The sequence below is a fragment of the Oncorhynchus keta genome, chromosome 1 (assembly GCF_023373465.1).
Source record: "Oncorhynchus keta strain PuntledgeMale-10-30-2019 chromosome 1, Oket_V2, whole genome shotgun sequence".
In the NCBI taxonomy this organism is placed as follows: Eukaryota; Metazoa; Chordata; class Actinopteri; order Salmoniformes; family Salmonidae; genus Oncorhynchus; species Oncorhynchus keta.
This window is the reverse complement of record NC_068421.1, coordinates 40,095,690-40,116,026: the sequence shown is the minus strand read 5'-3', so window position 1 is coordinate 40,116,026 and position 20,337 is coordinate 40,095,690. Positions and strand designations below refer to the sequence as shown.

Here is a 20,337-nt window from a genome sequence, read left to right as displayed (position 1 = left end):
CTCTCTCGCTCTCTCTGCTCTCCCCTGTCTCTCTCGCTCTCTCTGCTCTCCCCTGTCTCTCTCGCTCTCTCTGTTGCTCTCCCCTCTCTCTGTTGCTCTCCCCTGTCTCTCTCGCTCTCTGTGTTGCTCTCTCTTGTCTCTCTCGCTCTCTGTGTTGCTCTCTCTTGTCCCTCTCTTGTCTCTCTCTCTCTCTCTCTCTCTCTCTCTCTCTCTCTCTCTCTCTCTCTCTCTCTCTGTCTGTGTGTTGCTCTCTCTCTGTCTGTGTGTTGCTCTCTCTCTGTCTGTGTGTTGCTCTCTCTCTGTCTGTGTGTTGCTCTCTCTCTGTCTGTGTGTTGCTCTCTCTCTCTGTGTGTTGCTCTCTCTCTCTGTGTGTTGCTCTCTCTGTGTTGCTCTCCCCTCTCTCTCTCTGTGTTGCTCTCCCCTCTCTCTCTGTGTTGCTCTCCCCTCTCTCTCTGTGTTGCTCTCCCCTCTCTCTCTGTGTTGCTCTCCCCTCTCTCTCTGTGTTGCTCTCCCCTCTCTCTCTGTTGCTCTCCCCTCTCTCTCTGTGTTGCTCTTCTCTCTCTCTCTCTGTTGCTCTTCTCTCTCTCTCTCTGTTGCTCTTCTCTCTCTCTCTCTGTTGCTCTCCTCTCTCTCTCTCTGTTGCTCTCCTCTCTCTCTCTCTGTTGCTCTCCTCTCTCTCTCTCTGTTGCTCTCCTCTCTCTCTCTCTGTTGCTCTCCCCTCTCTCTCTCTGTTGCTCTCCTCTCTCTCTCTCTGTTGCTCTCCTCTCTCTCTCTCTGTTGCTCTCCTCTCTCTCTCTCTGTTGCTCTCCCTCTCTCTCTCTGTTGCTCTCCCCTCTCTCTCTCTCTGTTGCTCTCCCCTCTCTCTCTGTTGCTCTCCTGTGTTGCTCTCTCTCTCTGTTGCTCTCCTCTCTCTCTCTGTTGCTCTCCCCTCTCTCTCTCTGTTGCTCTCCCTCTCTCTCTCTGTTGCTCTCCCTCTCTCTCTGTTGCTCTCCCCTCTCTCTCTGTTGCTCCTCTCTCTCTCTGTTGCTCCTCTCTCTCTCTGTTGCTCTTCTCTCTCTCTCCTCTCTGTTGCTCTTCTCTCTCTCTCTCTGTTGCTCTTCTCTCTCTCTCTCTCTCTCTCTGTGTGTGTTGCTCTCTCTCTCTGTTGCTCTCCCCTCTCTCTCTGTGTTGCTCTCCCCTCTCTCTCTGTGTTGCTCTCCCCTCTCTCTCTGTGTTGCTCTCCCCTCTCTCTCTCTGTTGCTCTCCCTCTCTCTCTCTGTTGCTCTCCCCTCTCTCTCTGTTGCTCTTCTCTCTCTCTCTGTTGCTCTCCTCTCTCTCTCTCTGTTGCTCTCCTCTCTCTCTCTCTGTTGCTCTCCTCTCTCTCTCTCTGTTGCTCTCCTCTCTCTCTCTCTGTTGCTCTCCCCTCTCTCTCTCTGTTGCTCTCCCTCTCTCTCTCTGTTGCTCTCCCTCTCTCTCTCTCTTGCTCTCCTCTCTCTCTCTCTGTTGCTCTCCTCTCTCTCTCTCTGTTGCTCTCCCCTCTCTCTCTCTGTTGCTCTCCCCTCTCTCTCTTGCTCTCTCTCTCTGTTGCTCTTCTCTCTCTCTTCTCTCTCTCTCTCTGTTGCTCTTCTCTCTGTTGCTCTTCTCTCTCTCTCTGTTGCTCTTCTCTCTCTCTCTCTGTTGCTCTTCTCTCTCTCTCTCTGTTGCTCTTCTCTCTCTCTCTCTGTTGCTCTTCTCTCTCTCTCTGTTGCTCTTCTCTCTCTCTCCTCTCTGTTGCTCTTCTCTCTCTCTCCTCTCTGTTGCTCTTCTCTCTCTCTCCTCTCTGTTGCTCTTCTCTCTCTCTTCTCTCTCCTCTCTTCTCTCTTCTCTCTTCTCTCTCCTCTCCTCTCTCTCTCTTCTCTCTCTCTCTCATCTCTCTCTCTCTTCTCTCTCTCTCTAATCTCTCTCTCTTCTCTTCTCTCTCTCTCTTTCTCTCCCCTGTTGCTCTCTTTCTCTCCCCTGTTGCTCTCTCTTTCTCTCCCCTGTTGCTCTCTCTTTCTCTCCCCTGTTGCTCTCCCCTCTTCCTCTCTGTGTGTTGCTCTCCCCTGTCTCTCTCTCTCTGTGTTGCTCTCCTCTCACTCACTGTTGCTCTCCTCTCTCTGTTGCTGCCCTCTCTCTCTTTCTCTCTCTCTGTTGCGCTCTGTATGTTGCTCTCCCCTCTTCCTCTCTCTGCTCTCCCCTGTCTCTCTCGCTCTCTCTGCTCTCCCCTGTCTCTCTCGCTCTCTCTGTTGCTCTCCCCTCTCTCTGTTGCTCTCCCCTGTCTCTCTCGCTCTCTGTGTTGCTCTCTCTTGTCTCTCTCGCTCTCTGTGTTGCTCTCTCTCGCTCTCTGTATTGCTCTCTCTCGCTCTCCCCTGTTGCTCTCTCTCGCTCTCCCCTGTTGCTCTCTCTCGCTCTCCCCTGTTGCTCTCTCTCGCTCTCCCCTGTTGCTCTCTCTCGCTCTCCCCTGTTGCTCTCTCTCGCTCTCCCCTGTTGCTCTCTCTCGCTCTCCCCTGTTGCTCTCTCTCGCTCTCCCCTGTTGCTCTCTCTCGCTCTCCCCTGTTGCTCTCTCTCGCTCTCCCCTGTTGCTCTCTCTCGCTCTCCCCTGTTGCTCTCTCTCGCTCTCCCCCCTGTCGCTCTCTCTCGCTCTCCCCTGTCGCTCTCTCTCGCTCTCCCCTGTCTCTCTCGCTCTCCCCTCTCGCTCTCTCCCCCCCCTGTCGCTCTCTCTCGCTCTCCCCCCTGTCGCTCTCTCTCTCTTTCTCTCCCCTGTCGCTCTCTCTCTCTTTCTCTCCCCTGTCGCTCTCTCTCTTTCTCTCCTCTGTCGCTCTCTCTCTTTCTCTCCTCTGTCGCTCTCTCTCTTTCTCTCCCCTGTCGCTCTCTCTCTTTCTCTCCTCTGTCGCTCTCTCTCTTTCTCTCCCCTGTCGCTCTCTCTCTTTCTCTCCTCTGTCGCTCTCTCTCTTTCTCTCCCCTGTCGCTCTCTCTCTTTCTCTCCCCTGTCGCTTTTTTTTTTAACTGGCTATTTCCTGCCCATATGACTTACATTCTTCTGACCTGACATCAGTGGTCTTTCATCTTCTCCTCCCCCCTTTCTCTTCCCGTCAAGCCTCCTCACATTTGGTTCTTTAGCAAACTGAAGGTTACCGTCCCTCAAAATATAGATTATTGACCTCCCTCCACCTTTCCCTGTTCTTTCAACTGATAGACAGACAAGCAAAAAGAATCACACACACACACACACACACACACAAGCATACCGCACACCAATGTATGCATGTGTGCATACACACACACAGGCATTTCACCACACCCGCCATAACATCTGCTAAACAAGTGTATGTGACACATTTGGATTTGATTTGACACAAAGACACTCGCACACCCGTGAGACGAAGTGTACGGTTGAGGGAATAGGAGGCTTGACAGTCAGACGCTCTGGTTAGTGTCATGGTGGGTGGCTGCAGGTTCCAGGACAGTGTCACCGCAGTCTGGAGCCAATGGGAACCGTCGTAGCATTGCAGAGGGCTGTGTTTGCAATCGCATGGATTTAGATAGCAGTTTCTATTTAACTAGACACACTGTGGCAATGTCAACAGTTGTCCATCACTAGAAAGATGGCAGAGAATGGCTGTGATGTGTTTCTGGCCAGGAGGGTTCGGGGTCTATTTCCCCCAGTAGCAGAGCTGCATAACGACACAGCAGACACTAATAGTCTGATCACGCAGCCGGAGAATGGAAAATAACCCTAGCGACCATCGATGCGGACAGGAAGGAGGAAGGAGGAAGGAGGAGACTGGGAGGAGAGAAACGGCTAGATGGGGAGATGATACTGCTTGAGTGCGTAAATATTTGCCTAGTGCTACAATTGTTCAAACGTGACTATTAGAATGTTTAATGAGGCCTGTCTTCCTGTTTTTCATTCCAAGGCTCCAGGAGACACGGGTTGAGTTCCAGGAAGGCGAAACAATGCTGTCGCCTGCCAGATGTCATGTCATGTCATATAGCTCCGTTTGTTGCTGCATGCAGCGCGACGACAATTAAGTCGTTCTGGAACGTGGCCGATGTCTCCCATCTCCCGAGTGGCGCAGCGGTCTAAGGCACTGCATCTCAGCGCTCGAGGTGTCACTACGTACCCTGGTTCGTTTCCCAGGCCGTGTTACTCGGCCGGCCGTGATTGGGAGTCCCATAGGGCGGCGCACAATTGGCCCGGCGTCGCCCGGGGGTTAGGCCGTCATTGTAAATAAGAGCGTGTCCTTAACTGCCTCGCCGAGTTAAATAAAATGCTGAATCTATTATGGCCGGTCTGCCGGGCTATAAAATGTTTGAAATGAAGGAGGGTTGAAATAGGAGCGTGCTGCTCAGTGTCTGACGGTAATGGATGGTAGGTGTCAGCGGTGCGTTTGGGCACCAGGCCCTGATGAATAGAACATGGTGGACGGATGAAGCACAGCAAGGCTGCCTGACTCCCTCTGTAAGCTCAGCTGCTGGGTGGAGGGGCGGGGTGGTATTTACTGTGCACACGCTGCCGGATCTTATCCTTATCATATTAGACTTCAGCCAGATGTTGCTTCAAGCTGATGAGTCACCGGCAATAGTTGAGTGTCGTGTCACACATTTGGGTCGTGCACTGAGCGATCTCGCCTGCCAGCGGTATGGGTTTGCCGCCTACAACGGGGGGAGAGAGAGGAGGGGAATCGTGGGTTTATGAGAGTGAGACAGAGAGAGACTAGATGAGGGAGGGAGACTAGATGAGGGAGGGAGACTAGATGAGGGAGGGAGACTAGATGAGGGAGGGGGAGACTAGATGAGGGAGGGAGGGAGACTAGATGAGGGAGGGAGGGAGACTAGATGAGGGAGGGAGGGAGACTAGATGAGGGAGGGAGGGAGACTAGATGAGGGAGGGAGGGAGACTAGATGAGGGAGGGAGGGAGACTAGATGAGGGAGGGAGGGAGGGAGGGAGACTAGATGAGGGAGCGAGGGAGGGAGGGAGACTAGATGAGGGAGGGAGGGAGGGAGACTAGATGAGGGAGAGAGAGAGACTAGATGAGGGAGGGAGAGAGATGGTGGGCCTAGATGAGGGAGGGAGAGAGAGAGAGATGGTGGGCCTAGATGAGGGAGGGAGGGAGAGAGAGAGAGAGAGGGTGGGCCTAGATGAGGGAGAGAGAGAGATGGTGGGCCTAGATGAGGGAGGGAGGGAGAGAGAGAAAGAGATGGTGGGCCTAGATGAGGGAGGGAGAGATGGTGGGCCTAGATGAGGGAGGGAGAGATGGTGGGCCTAGATGAGGGAGGGTGGGAGAGAGGGAGAGAGAGAGAGATGGTGGGCCTAGATGAGGGAGGGAGAGAGGGTGGGCCGAGATGAGGGAGGGAGAGATGGTGGGCCTAGATGAGGGAGGGAGATGGTGGGCCTAGATGAGGGAGGGAGAGATGGTGGGCCTAGATGAGGGAGGGAGGGAGAGAGAGAGAGAGATGGTGGGCCTATATGAGGGAGGGAGAGATGGTGGGCCTAGATGAGGGAGGGAGAGATGGTGGGCCTAGATGAGGGAGGGAGAGATGGTGGGCCTAGATGAGGGAGGGAGAGATGGTGGGCCTAGATGAGGGAGGGAGAGATGGTGGGCCTAGATGAGGGAGGGAGAGATGGTGGGCCTAGATGAGGGAGGGAGAGATGGTGGGCCTAGATGAGGGAGGGAGAGATGGTGGGCCTAGATGAGGGAGGGAGAGATGGTGGGCCTAGATGAGGGAGGGAGAGATGGTGGGCCTAGATGAGGGAGGGGGAGATGGTGGGCCTAGATGAGGGAGGGGGAGATGGTGGGCCTAGATGAGGGAGGGGGAGATGGTGGGCCTAGATGAGGGAGGGAGAGAGAGGGAGATGGTGGGCCTAGATGAGGGGGGATATGGTGGGTCTAGGTGAGGGAGGGAGAGATATGGTGGGTCTAGGTGAGGGAGGGAGACATATGGTGGGTCTAGGTGAGGGAGGGAGAGATATGGTGGGTCTAGGTGAGGGAGGGAGAGATATGGTGGGCCCAGATGAGGGAGAGAGATATGGTGGGCCCAGATGAGGGAGAGGAAGTGATAGAGGAATAAAGAAATAGGGGAGGGGAAGAGAATGAAACTAGATAAAGGTTCCTCAGAGTGAGAGTGAAAATAAGTTCTCATTGCTTATTTCCCACGGATGCTGGGTCCCATGACTTGGGGGTTGTGTGTTTTCCCCTCAGCATTGTTTGGTCAGTTTTCCCTGAAGTGGTGTGATTGGAGACCAGAAGTGTTTCCACTCTGGGAACCAATGAGCGAGCAGCTGGACCATAAGTCACCATGTGCGTCTACTGTCCTCCTCTCTCCCAGATGTGTGTCTGTACAGTATGTCCTGCAGTGTGTGTGTCTGTACAGTATGTCCTGCAGTGTGTGTGTCTGTACAGTATGTCCTGCAGTGTGTGTGTCTGTACAGTATGTCCTGCAGTGTGTGTGTCTGTACAGTATGTCCTGCAGTGTGTGTGTCTGTACAGTATGTCCTGCAGTGTGTGTGTCTGTACAGTATGTCCTGCAGTGTGTGTGTCTGTACAGTATGTCCTGCAGTGTGTGTGTCTGTACAGTATGTCCTGCAGTGTGTGTGTCTGTACAGTATGTCCTGCAGTGTGTGTGTCTGTACAGTATGTCCTGCAGTGTGTGTGTCTGTACAGTATGTCCTGCAGTGTGTGTGTCTGTACAGTATGTCCTGCAGTGTGTGTGTCTGTACAGTATGTCCTGCAGTGTGTGTGTGTGTCTGTACAGTATGTCCTGCAGTGTGTGTGTGTGTCTGTACAGTATGTCCTGCAGTGTGTGTGTCTGTACAGTATGTCCTGCAGTGTGTGTGTCTGTACAGTATGTCCTGCAGTGTGTGTGTCTGTGCAGTATGTCCTGCAGTGTGTGTGTCTGTGCAGTATGTCCTGCAGTGTGTGTGTACAGTATGTCCTGCAGTGTGTGTGTCTGTACAGTATGTCCTGCAGTGTGTGTGTCTGTACAGTATGTCCTGCAGTGTGTGTGTCTGTACAGTATGTCCTGCAGTGTGTGTGTCTGTACAGTATGTCCTGCAGTGTGTGTGTCTGTACAGTATGTCCTGCAGTGTGTGTGTCTGTACAGTATGTCCTGCAGTGTGTGTGTCTGTACAGTATGTCCTGCAGTGTGTGTGTCTGTGCAGTATGTCCTGCAGTGTGTGTGTCTGTGCAGTATGTCCTGCAGTGTGTGTGTCTGTGCAGTATGTCCTGCAGTGTGTGTGTCTGTGCAGTATGTCCTGCAGTGTGTGTGTCTGTGCAGTATGTCCTGCAGTGTGTGTGTCTGTGCAGTATGTCCTGCAGTGTGTGTGTCTGTGCAGTATGTCCTGCAGTGTGTGTGTCTGTACAGTATGTCCTGCAGTGTGTGTGTCTGTACAGTATGTCCTGCAGTGTGTGTGTCTGTACAGTATGTCCTGCAGTGTGTGTGTCTGTACAGTATGTCCTGCAGTGTGTGTGTCTGTACAGTATGTCCTGCAGTGTGTGTGTCTGTACAGTATGTCCTGCAGTGTGTGTGTGTGTCTGTACAGTATGTCCTGCAGTGTGTGTGTGTGTCTGTACAGTATGTCCTGCAGTGTGTGTGTGTGTCTGTACAGTATGTCCTGCAGTGTGTGTGTGTGTCTGTACAGTATGTCCTGCAGTGTGTGTGTGTGTCTGTACAGTATGTCCTGCAGTGTGTGTGTGTGTCTGTACAGTATGTCCTGCAGTGTGTGTGTGTGTCTGTACAGTATGTCCTGCAGTGTGTGTGTGTGTACAGTATGTCCTGCAGTGTGTGTGTCTGTACAGTATGTCTGTGTATGTCCTGTACAGTATGTCCTGCAGTGTGTGTGTGTCTGTACAGTATGTCCTGCAGTGTGTGTGTGTGTCTGTACAGTATGTCCTGCAGTGTGTGTGTGTGTCTGTACAGTATGTCCTGCAGTGTGTGTGTGTGTCTGTACAGTATGTCCTGCAGTGTGTGTGTGTGTCTGTACAGTATGTCCTGCAGTGTGTGTGTGTGTCTGTACAGTATGTCCTGCAGTGTGTGTGTGTGTATGTCTGCAGTGTGTGTGTGTCTGTACAGTATGTCCTGCAGTGTGTGTGTCTGTACAGTATGTCCTGCAGTGTGTGTGTCTGTCTGTACAGTATGTCCTGCAGTGTGTGTGTGTGCAGTATGTCCTGCAGTGTGTGTGTGTGTACAGTATGTCCTGCAGTGTGTGTGTGTGTACAGTATGTCCTGCAGTGTGTGTGTCTGTACAGTATGTCCTGCAGTGTGAGTGTGTGTCTGTACAGTATGTCCTGCAGTGTGTGTGTGTGTGAGAGAGCTCTGCTGTGTTAGCTCCAACTCAGGTTCTGGCAACACTGTTGAACTGAGACAGTCTGGCACAGTGCTTGGCTGCCGTTGTTTAAACTTCATAATGACCCAGGTTGTCCTCACTTCAGACACACTTGGTGCACAAAGTCCATCTTTGAAAATGAGTCTCTTCAATTCATCAAACTCATATTTATTTTAATTTTTTAAATGTCCGACTTGATCCAGCAGGAATGTGATGTAATGTAAAGAGTATTGAGCGACAGAATAGAAGGTGGTGTAATGAAAGGAAGACGAGAGGACACTACATAAGTCTGCATATCAGACCGATGTGAAGAAAGAGCTGCCTGACTCTTGATAAGGTTTGTTTTTTTTGTGTGTTTTTTTTGTTGCCAAGGTTACGTCCCCTTTTTCCAGTCCCTTGACAACAGCGCGAATTACAGCCGGGCCGTCAAGGCTGAATTTGAATTGGTACTAGGCAGCAGACCTGGGTTCAAATACTATTTGACATCTTTCAAATACTTGGGAGTGTTTGCTTTCACCTGCCTGGAGTGGCAGATGGTTGGGGTTTGGGACCTCTATTGGTTCCGTTGTGCCAGACAAGCTCAATCAGGCACAGCTAAAGTATTAGAAATGATTTCTCTAGAGGCCTTGAGGTCCTGAAAGTTGTGGGAGAGGAACGCATTAACAACCAGGAACGGATGGATATCCCCCTCCTCTCTGTTCTGCACAGATATGCTACATGAGCATTACCGTGCACAATGTACAGCCACCATGTACAGACACAATGTACTGACACAATGTACCGACACAATGTACCGACACAATGTACCGACACAATGTACAGACACAATGTACAGCCACCATGTACAGACACAATGTACCGACACAATGTACCGACACAATGTACCGACACAATGTACCGACACAATGTACCGACACAATGTATGCCAACGAAGCATTGAGCAAGTCTGTGATGTTTTCTTTTTCCTTCTCTGTCCATTTCTTTGTTTCCTTTAACCTTCATTCTCTGTTCATTCACATGCCCAGCGGTGCCCATGTGAGAGGAGGAGGGGGAGAGCGACAGACGGACAAAGAGGCAAACTCACACCGTCTGGAAAACATTTCTCCGATTCCTGCAGGCGGTGTCTCTGATTGTGTTGGCAGTGCCCAGGCAGGGAGAGGGAAACTGGTATAGGCTACAAGTCCTGAGCGTATATTGGAGAGTACAGACAACTATAGAAAGAGTACGTTTTGAAAAGTGAAGGTGAAGTTCTCGTTTCTGACTGGCTCCTCTATCACATGCTACTACTGCCAGCTGAGCAGTGGCCTTGTCCAGTAGAGGGGGCTGTGGAGCTCAGCGTCAGCAGCAGGCAGGGCTTCAAGGCTGCGGACGACAGGGCTAAAATGGCCAGGGCTTTACCTGAGCTGTGTTAGGGGCTGGCCTGGGGAACGCTGGGACCTGTCTGCAGGGTGAGGGCATAAAACGGAGAGCCACCAACCCCCAACATCTTCACCTGGGTCCTGTTCATTAGGCATGAAATGGAGAAAAACATACTGAAACCGAGAGGGAATTACCTGGCTTTTCACACGACTGAGCCGAACTGAACAGAGCGAAAACAAGCTGCGGTGCGCTGGCCTGGTTACGCATCCACTAGAGCCGCGCTGGAAAGGATCATGTCCTGAGCCAGATATTACATTTTGGTTCAGAACGAATGTGTGAAAAGGTTACATGTGGCTTGGCTGTCTGCTGAAGCCACCAGGCACCTCCGCAGACAGAAAACACTCACACCTGCTAATGATTCCCATAAAGTTGGGATTTCCTTGCCAGTACACCGCCGTCCCACCCCTTAACTCTGGAGCTCACCGCCGCTGTCACGATTCAGCTTTTTCTGAACGTTTCATTTTATTCGCCTCATTTCCACTTTTTAGGCCAGATGTCTGGCCACAGATTAAGCCTGCTAGTGGACTATCAACCCTTTCAATGGAGGTTCACTATGGAGCATCGTTTTTAAGCCATGACCAGGCTTGATCTATGTCAATCCTCCGTTGTGTGTTTTAATCTGAGTTTGTTAAAGGGATATTGCAAATCTAGAGTGTTTCCTTACCAAGAAGAGACTGCAATCCACACTGATCCTGTTATTCCTCACTGATCTTGTATTTCTATAGATTAGGAAACCTATGTAATGTTGCTGAACTATCACTTTTTAAAGCTACAATATGTCACTTTTTGGGGGACCGGACCACATTCACGTAGACGTGTGTGTGATAGAGCTGCCATTCTCATTGAAAGCAAGTCTACGAAGCGGTTGATCTGTTCGATGCGCGCTACTTCTACGGCTTCCCGTTTTTAAGTTTCGTTCTTGCGTCTTTTACTTTTAGGTTTCGTACACCAGCTTCAAACAATCAAATCCAATATGGCTAGTTATAGGACATTGTATTTTACAGCGGTTTAGATGGTACCATGATTCTCTACACCAGGGCTTCACAAACTCTGTCCTGCCCCCTACCGACCTGGTGCACGTTTTGGTTTTTGCCGTAGCACCACACAGCGAATTCCAAATAATCAAAGCTTGATGATGAGTTTGTTGTTTAAATCAGCTGTGTAGTACTTGGGCATTAAAGGAAATGTGCCCCCAGATGGGGCCCCAGGACAGAGTTTGAGAAACCCCGCTCTAAACTATACATGCTGTTTTTTTTCCACACAAACTGAAAATAAGTGAACCATCTTAGCATTTTAGCAACCAGGAAATGGCGGAGCGATTTCAGCATAGAACATCTTAATGTTTAAGCTAATATTACTATGCGCTTATTTATTTGATTCACGGTGAAGTGGCTCGTGTTGTGTTCAGTCTCAGACCGCTGGACTGCTCTCAACCAACTATGGACGGTGTCCCCAATGGCACCCTATTCCCTACACTGTGCACTACTTTTGACCAGAGACCTATGGAATAGGATGGCGTTTGGGTCGCAAGCCCACAGTCATAATAACAGATCTGTCAGAGTAACGTTAACGATGGAATCCTACTTAGTCCCTTGTCAGCGTGGGGGTGGGAAAGAAACTGTGAGCTGCTCGGCAACATTAATCATGGCAGTAGTGGAATGTTCTACTCCTGTTAAATCACCGTCTTCTAAAAGGAGGGAGAGGAAGGAAGAAGCGAAGCTGTACTTAATAAAACAATTAGTCAAGCACCGTTTTTGGCTTTCTGTGTGAGTCATCCTGTATTTTCCCGTAGCCCCTCACAGGCCCCCTTCTCCTTGTACAGAGGGACACGTTTCTCTCTCCAGGGGTGGTTAAGTCCAGATGTGTGTGTGCTTGAAGATGTTTTTGTGGAATTTCTTTGAGAGAGAGAGAGAGAGAGACTACTTCACCACCTTCCACGGTTGGGCCCTGTGCTGGAGGAGCGAGGGAGAGAGGAAAGGAGGGTGGTGTGTGTCACTACACGGACTGCTTCTTCTAGAAAGAGGGAGGGAGAGAGGAAAGGAGGGTGGTGTGTGTCACTACACGGACTGCTTCTTCTAGAAAGAGGGAGGGAGAGAGGAAAGGAGGGTGGTGTGTGTCACTACACGGACTGCTTCTTCTAGAAAGAGGGAGGGAGAGAGAAAAGGAGGGTGGTGTGTGTCACTACACGGACTGCTTCTTCTAGAAAGAGGGAGGGAGAGAGAAAAGGAGGGTGGAGTGTGTCTACACGGACTGCTTCCTCTAGAAAGAGGGAGGGAGAGAGAAAAGGAGGGTGGAGTGTGTCTACACGGACTGCTTCATCTAGAAAGAGGGAGGGAGAGAGAAAGGAGGGTGGTGTGTGTCACTACACGGACTGCTTCTTCTAGAAAGAGGGAGGGAGAGAGAAAAGGAGGGTGGAGTGTGTCACTACACGGACTGCTTCTTCTAGAAAGAGGGAGGAGAGGAGAAAAGCATCGTTTTTAAGGGTGGTGTGTGTCACTACACGGACTGCTTCTTCTAGAAAGAGGGAGGGAGAGAGAAAAGGAGGGTGGTGTGTGTCACTACACTGACTGCTTCTTCTAGAAAGAGGGAGGGAGAGAGAAAAGGAGGGTGGTGTGTGTCACTACACGGACTGCTTCTTCTAGAAAGAGGGAGGGAGAGAGAAAAGGAGGGTGGTGTGTGTCACTACACGGACTGCTTCTTCTAGAAAGAGGGAGGGAAGAGAAAAAGGAGGGTGGTGTGTGTCACTACACTGACTGCTTCTTCTAGAAAGAGGGAGGGAGAGAAAAGGAGGGTGGTGTGTCACTACACGGACTGCTTCTTCTAGAAAGAGGGAGGGAGAGAGAAAAGGAGGGTGGTGTGTGTCACTACACGGACTGCTTCTTCTAGAAAGAGGGAGGGAGAGAGAAAAGGAGGGTGGAGTGTGTCACTACACTGACTGCTTCTTCTAGAAAGAGGGAGGGAGAGAGAAAAGGAGGGTGGAGTGTGTCACTACACACCACTGCTTCTTCTAGAAAGAGGGAGGGAGAGAGAAAAGGAGGGTGGTGTGTGTCACTACACGGACTGCTTCTTCTAGAAAGAGGGAGGGAGAGAGAAAGGAGGGTGGAGTGTGTCACTACACGGACTGCTTCTTCTAGAAAGAGGGAGGGAGAGAGAAAAGGAGGGTGGTGTGTGTCACTACACGGACTGCTTCTTCTAGAAAGAGGGAGGGAGAGAGAAAGGAGGGTGGTGTGTGTCACACACGGACTGCTTCTTCTAGAAAGAGGGAGGGAGAGAGAAAAGGAGGGTGGTGTGTGTCACTACACGGACTGCTTCTTCTAGAAAGAGGGAGGGAGAGAGAAAAGGAGGGTGGTGTGTGTCACTACACGGACTGCTTCTTCTAGAAAGAGGGAGGGAGAGAGAAAAGGAGGGTGGTGTGTGTCACTACACGGACTGCTTCTTCTAGAAAGAGGGAGGGAGTCAGAGAAAAGGAGGGTGGTGTGTGTCACTACACTGGACTGCTTCTTCTAGAAAGAGGGAGGGAGAGAGAAGAAACGGAGCTGCTTCTTCTAGAAAGAGGGAGGGTGAAAAGTGGTGTGTCACTACACTGACTGCTTCTTCTAGAAAGAGGGAGGGAGAGAGAAAAGGAGGGTGGTGTGTGTCACTACACTGACTGCTTCTTCTAGAAAGAGGGAGGGAGAGAAAAGGAGGGTGGTGTGTGTCACTACACTGACTGCTTCTTCTAGAAAGAGGGGAGGGTGGTGTGTGTCACTACACTGACTGCTTCTTCTAGAGAGAAAAGGAGGGTGGTGTGTGTCACTACAGAGGACTGCTTCTTCTAGAAAGAGGGAGGGAGAGAGAAAAGGAGGGTGGTGTGTGTCACTACACGGACTGCTTCTTCTAGAAAGAGGGAGGGAGAGAGAAAAGGAGGGTGGTGTGTGTCACTACACGGACTGCTTCTTCTAGAAAGAGGGAGGGAGAGAGGAAAAGGAGGGTGGTGTGTGTCACTACACTGACTGCTTCTTCTAGAAAGAGGGAGGGAGAGAGAAAAGGAGGGTGATGTGTGTCACTACACGGACTGCTTCTTCTAGAAAGAGGGAGGGAGAGAGAAAAGGAGGGTGGTGTGTGTCACTACACGGACTGCTTCTTCTAGAAAGAGGGAGGGAGAGAGAAAAGGAGGGTGGTGTGTGTCACTACACGGACTGCTTCTTCTAGAAAGAGGGAGGGAGAGAGAAAAGGAGGGTGGAGTGTGTCTACACGGACTGCTTCCTCTAGAAAGAGGGAGGGAGAGAGAAAAGGAGGGTGGAGTGTGTCTACACGGACTGCTTCATCTAGAAAGAGGGAGGGAGAGAGAAAAGGAGGGTGGTGTGTGTCACTACACGGACTGCTTCTTCTAGAAAGAGGGAGGGAGAGAGAAAAGGAGGGTGGTGTGTGTCACTACACGGACTGCTTCTTCTAGAAAGAGGGAGGGAGAGAGAAAAGGAGGGTGGAGTGTGTCTACACGGACTGCTTCTTCTAGAAAGAGGGAGGGAGAGAGAAAAGGAGGGTGGAGTGTGTCTACACGGACTGCTTCATCTAGAAAGAGGGAGGGAGAGAGAAAAGGAGGGTGGTGTGTGTCACTACACGGACTGCTTCTTCTAGAAAGAGGGAGGGAGAGAGAAAAGGAGGGTGGTGTGTGTCACTACACGGACTGCTTCTTCTAGAAAGAGGGAGGGAGAGAGAAAAGGAGGGTGGTGTGTGTCACTACACGGACTGCTTCTTCTAGAAAGAGGGAGGGAGAGAGAAAAGGAGGGTGGTGTGTGTCACTACACTGACTGCTTCTTCTAGAAAGAGGGAGGGAGAGAGAAAAGGAGGGTGGTGTGTGTCACTACACGGACTGCTTCTTCTAGAAAGAGGGAGGGAGAGAGAAAAGGAGGGTGGTGTGTGTCACTACACGGACTGCTTCTTCTAGAAAGAGGGAGGGAGAGAGAAAAGGAGGGTGGTGTGTGTCACTACACTGACTGCTTCTTCTAGAAAGAGGGAGGGAGAGAGAAAAGGAGGGTGGTGTGTGTCACTACACTGACTGCTTCTTCTAGAAAGAGGGAGGGAGAGAGAAAAGGAGGGTGGTGTGTGTCACTACACTGACTGCTTCTTCTAGAAAGAGGGAGGGAGAGAGAAAAGGAGGGTGGTGTGTGTCACTACACGGACTGCTTCTTCTAGAAAGAGGGAGGGAGAGAGAAAAGGAGGGTGGTGTGTGTCACTACACGGACTGCTTCTTCTAGAAAGAGGGAGGGAGAGAGAAAAGGAGGGTGGTGTGTGTCACTACACGGACTGCTTCTTCTAGAAAGAGGGAGGGAGAGAGAAAAGGAGGGTGGTGTGTGTCACTACACGGACTGCTTCTTCTAGAAAGAGGGAGGGAGAGAGAAAAGGAGGGTGGTGTGTGTCACTACACGGACTGCTTCTTCTAGAAAGAGGGAGGGAGAGAGAAAAGGAGGGTGGAGTGTGTCTACACTGACTGCTTCTTCTAGAAAGAGGGAGGGAGAGAGAAAAGGAGGGTGGAGTGTGTCACTACACGGACTGCTTCTTCTAGAAAGAGGGAGGGAGAGAGAAAAGGAGGGTGGAGTGTGTCTACACGGACTGCTTCATCTAGAAAGAGGGAGGGAGAGAAAAGGAGGGTGGTGTGTGTCTACACGGACTGCTTCTTCTAGAAAGAGGGAGGGAGAGAGAAAAGGAGGGTGGTGTGTGTCACTACACGGACTGCTTCTTCTAGAAAGAGGGAGAGGAGGAGGGGTGGTGTGTGTCACTACAGAAGAAGAGGGAGGGTGGTGTGTGTCACTACACTGACTGCTTCTTCTAGAAAGAGGGAGGGAGAGAGAAAAGGAGGGTGGTGTGTGTCACTACACGGACTGCTTCTTCTAGAAAGAGGGAGGGAGAGAGAAAAGGAGGGTGGTGTGTGTCACTACACGGACTGCTTCTTCTAGAAAGAGGGAGGGAGAGAGAAAAGGAGGGTGGTGTGTGTCACTACACGGACTGCTTCTTCTAGAAAGAGGGAGGGAGAGAGAAAAGGAGGGTGGTGTGTCACTACACTGACTGCTTCTTCTAGAAAGAGGGAGGGAGAGAGAAAAGGAGGGTGGTGTGTGTCACTACACTGACTGCTTCTTCTAGAAAGAGGGAGGGAGAGAGAAAAGGAGGGTGGTGTGTGTCACTACACTGACTGCTTCTTCTAGAAAGAGGGAGGGAGAGAGAAAAGGAGGGTGGTGTGTGTCACTACACGGACTGCTTCCTCTAGAAAGAGGGAGGGAGAGAGAAAAGGAGGGTGGAGTGTGTCACTACACGGACTGCTTCTTCTAGAAAGAGGGAGGGAGAGAGAAAAGGAGGGTGGAGTGTGTCTACACGGACTGCTTCATCTAGAAAGAGGGAGGGAGAGAGAAAAGGAGGGTGGAGTGTGTCACTACACGGACTGCTTCTTCTAGAAAGAGGGAGGGAGAGAGAAAAGGAGGGTGGAGTGTGTCTACACGGACTGCTTCATCTAGAAAGAGGGAGGGAGAGAGAAAAGGAGGGTGGAGTGTGTCACTACACGGACTGCTTCATCTAGAAAGAGGGAGGGAGAGAGAAAAGGAGGGTGGTGTGTGTCACTACACGGACTGCTTCTTCTAGAAAGAGGGAGGGAGAGAGTGCAAGAAGAAGGTATAGAGAGAGTGAGTGACTGAGAGGGAGAAAATAAGTAAGAGGGGAGGTGGGTGACTCCTACACATGGCTCCAGAGAAGTTGTAAAAACAAAACGTTGCACGGTCGCTCTGAAGTGGACCACTCACATTCTGGGAGCATTAAACAATTGCTAAAGCCGACCAATAAACAGGGAGGAGAGAGATGAAGTACAGAGCCACGGTAAGAGAAGAACTGCTCACTCATTCTGCTCAAAGGCATTCGGAACTTGGAAGCAGCACTCTGCATCACAACGGTACACGTTTCATGCTGAGTTGTGTGTGTGCTGTGTGTGTGTGTGTGTGTGTGTGTGTGTGTGTGTGTGTGTGTGTGTGTGCGCTTCTGTTTTAAATTGTGTACATGTGGCGGTGCTGAAGGACATGCATCTAAGGGCAGCAAATATATATGGCTGTTCCCTTCTAGGGGAGAGGGAGCCGGTCGTTGGAGGTTTCGGTCGAGTGAGTATTCTGTAACGGCTTTGTCAATCAGTACTCTCGAACTCCAAGGACACAGGAGAGGGGGGAGCGTTGCTTTGACCACAGCACCAGTTTCTCCTGGTACCAACCTAGTTATCCAGCTATGAAATGATCTCGTCTTCATATCTAGCTCTCCATCCATCACTTGTAACTGGGGGGTTGACCACAAAGCCCGTAGCCAGTTTCTCCTGACGCTGACTCGCCTGTAATCTATCTATGAATTCCTCTCCCAAGTTCTCTTCCAATCCATGGCCGTATTCATTAGGCACCAAAACGGACTGAAACCGGATGGGACTACCCAAACTTGTCCAATAAGAAATTCTCGTTCTACTTTTCCATTGCAAAACGTTTCGCAAAAGTGTTCTGTATTGAATACGGCCCAGTTCTAATTTCAACGCGGTATCTATGTGGCGTTATCTGTTGGTGTGTTTGCAGCGCCCCTGTGTTGTGATGGCAGGCCTGCGTTGTGATGCCAGGCCTGTGTTGTGATGGCAGGCATGCGTTGTGATGGCAGGCCTGTGTTGTGATGGCAGGCATGTGTTGTGATGGCAGGCCTGTGTTGTGATGGCAGGCCTGCGTTGTGATGGCAGGCCTGCGTTGTGATGGCAGGCATGTGTTGTGATGGCAGGCCTGTGTTGTGATGGCAGGCATGCGTTGTGATGGCAGGCCTGCGTTGTGATGGCAGGCCTGCGTTGTGATGGCAGGCCTGTGTTGTGATGGCAGGCATGCGTTGTGATGGCAGGCATGCGTTGTGATGGCAGGCATGCGTTGTGATGGCAGGCCTGCGTTGTGATGGCAGGCCTGCGTTGTGATGGCAGGCCTGCGTTGTGATGGCAGGCCTGCGTTGTGATGGCAGGCCTGCGTTGTGATGGCAGGCCTGTGTTGTGATGGCAGGCATGCGTTGTGATGGCAGGCATGCGTTGTGATGGCAGGCATGCGTTGTGATGGCAGGCCTGCGTTGTGATGGCAGGCCTGCGTTGTGATGGCAGGCCTGCGTTGTGATGGCAGGCCTGCGTTGTGATGGCAGGCCTGTGTTGTGAGGCTGGGCCTGGATTATTTGACGCTGACTGGGAGTGCGAGGGAGGATATTAATGAAACTACTGTCAGTCTGTCACAGTACTGAGGCAGCGCTCCAAGTATTCTCCAACCCCACTGCATACCTTCCGGTCACTGTCACCTCCTCAGCCTGGGGACTCCATAGAGAGGGATGGATGACTCATCTTGGATTTAACCCATTTTTTAGTTGTTTTTTTAGCATGGGCATTGAGGACTTCTGCCTGACATTTTTAAAGTAGTCAACTTGTTGGGGATTCCTATTAGTTGTAGCCTCAACCCATGCTGCCACAGACACTATAATGATACAGATCAAATCATCTTTGTGTGTGACAGAGTCTCTGGGGGAGTGGACTGGGAGGGAAGACTGAAGTGTCCGAATAATCTGGTTCTTCCCGAAGTGTGCACTTGTTCCCTACTCCTATACAACTGTAAAACCATTGGATTGGTCAAGGCATAGGCTAGGAAGTTTCCACCATTTACTTAAACCGGTCATTTCATTTCATATCATATCTGTCTCATCTCCCCCCCTCAGCCTGCTTTAAAATCCCTTTTGACGGGTGTGGTCACTTGAAACACTTCCCATGGAAAAAAACGTTGATTTTGAGTGATATTTCCACCACCTCAGTCAAAATCCCAATTCAACCCCTGGTTGTATGTCATAGCGTTTTGATAGACCAAATATGATTTGTGCAGTTTCCATAGGTTTGTTAACTTCAAGGGCACCGCATGTTATCGAAAGAGTGCTAGTGTGTGTCTGAACCTCCAGCTGCCGTGAAACCTCCAGCTGCCGTGAAACCTCCAGCTGCCGTGAAACACCTCCAGCTGCCGTGAAACACCTCCAGCTGCCGGAAACCTCCAGCTGGGAAACACCTCCAGCTGCCGTGAAACACCTCCAGCTGCCCGAAACACCTCCAGCTGCCGTTCACCTCCAGCTGCCTATAAACTCCAGCTAAAACCAGCTGCCGTGGAAACACCTCCAGCTGCCGTGAAACACTTCCAGCTAGGCTAGGAAGTTTCCTCCAGCTGCCGTGAAACACCTCCAGCTCATTTCAATCATACCTCCAGCTGCCCCTCCAGCTGCCGTGAAACCTCCAGCTTTAAAACCTCCAGCTGCCGTGAAACCTCCAGCTGCCGTGAAACCTCCAGCTGCCGTGGAAACACCTCCAGCTGCCATGGAAACACCTCCAGCTGCCGTGAAACACCTCCAGCTGCCGTGAAACACCTCCAGCCTGCCGTCAAAACACCTCCAGCTGCCGTGAAACCTCCAGCTTGTAAACCTCCAGCTGCCGTGTTGAAACACCTCCAGCTGCCGTGAAACACCTCCAGCTGCCGTGAAACACCTCCAGCTGGTTTGTTACACCTCCAGCTGCCGTGAAACCTCCAGCTGCCGTCGAAACACCTCCAGCTGCCGTGTCCAGCTGCCGTGAAACACCTCCAGCTGCCGTGAAACACCTCCAGCTGCCGTGAAACCTCCAGCTGCCGTGAAACCTCCAGCTGCCGTGAAACCTCCAGCTGCCGTGAAACACCTCCAGCTGCCGTGAAACACCTCCAGCTGCCGTGAAACACCTCCAGCTGCCGTGAAACACCTCCAGCTGCCGTGAAACACCTCCAGCTGCCGTGAAACACCTCCAGCTGCCGTGAAACACCTCCAGCTGCCGTGAAACACCTCCAGCTGCCGTGAAACACCTCCAGCTGCCGTGAAACACCTCCAGCTGCCGTGAAACACCTCCAGCTGCCGTGAAACCTCCAGCTGCCGTGAAACCTCCAGCTGCCGTGAAACCTCCAGCTGCCGTGAAACCTCCAGCTGCCGTGAAACCTCCAGCTGCCGTGAAACCTCCAGCATTTAATAAGGAAGATGTGGACGAGCCCCTTTTTGAACAGGGTCGTATTCACTAGTCCCCAAACGGAAGAAAACTGACCGGACCCACGAGGGCCTAGTCCACGTCTTTTTCTTATTTGTTGCAAAAACCAGGTGCCCCATTCCCAGGGTCTTGTAAGGAGTGCATTAGAAGTTGTCCAGACTAGTTAAGGTGGAATGAATCAAATATTTAGATTTTTGAGTTGCAATATGACCGATCATTCCTGTCCTGCTAGTCTCTCCTTGAAAGCAGCACTCTTTGAGACTGCAATGAAAGCTACTCATGCTATATGACCCTCATTGTATACAATACTTTAGCCGGCAATAGATGACCTTGCTATCGCCTCCATCTCTCTCCCTGTCAGTTGCTCCTGATTTTTAAAAAAATGATCTCATTGAGAGGAAATGCTGTTAATTTTAGGGGCTGGTGCACAGAGACCCACTGATTACAGAATACACTGAGTGTCCCCCTGAGAGACTGAATCAGTCACCGCTGCCTCTTATTGGCTGTGCTTTTCTTTTTAATTGGCTGATCTGCTGTAGT

General features: G+C 51.1%; 1 protein-coding gene across 5 annotated transcripts in view; it reads left to right on the top strand.

The window, feature by feature from the left end:
* Positions 1-20,337, top strand: part of LOC118396381 (unconventional myosin-Ic-like) — a 70,211-nt gene that overhangs the window by 20,690 nt on the left and 29,184 nt on the right. The window contains exon 1 of one of the 5 annotated variants that reach the window (XM_052524619.1): positions 16,426-16,586. The exons of 3 other annotated variants lie outside the window; for them this stretch is intronic. In XM_052524619.1, coding sequence (XP_052380579.1) covers positions 16,569-16,586 — 18 coding nt within the window. In that variant the 5' untranslated portion in view covers positions 16,426-16,568. Of the gene's footprint in view, positions 1-16,425; positions 16,587-16,640; positions 16,660-20,337 lie in introns of those variants that run through there. One more of the 5 variants, XM_052524621.1, reaches the window with a different exon arrangement.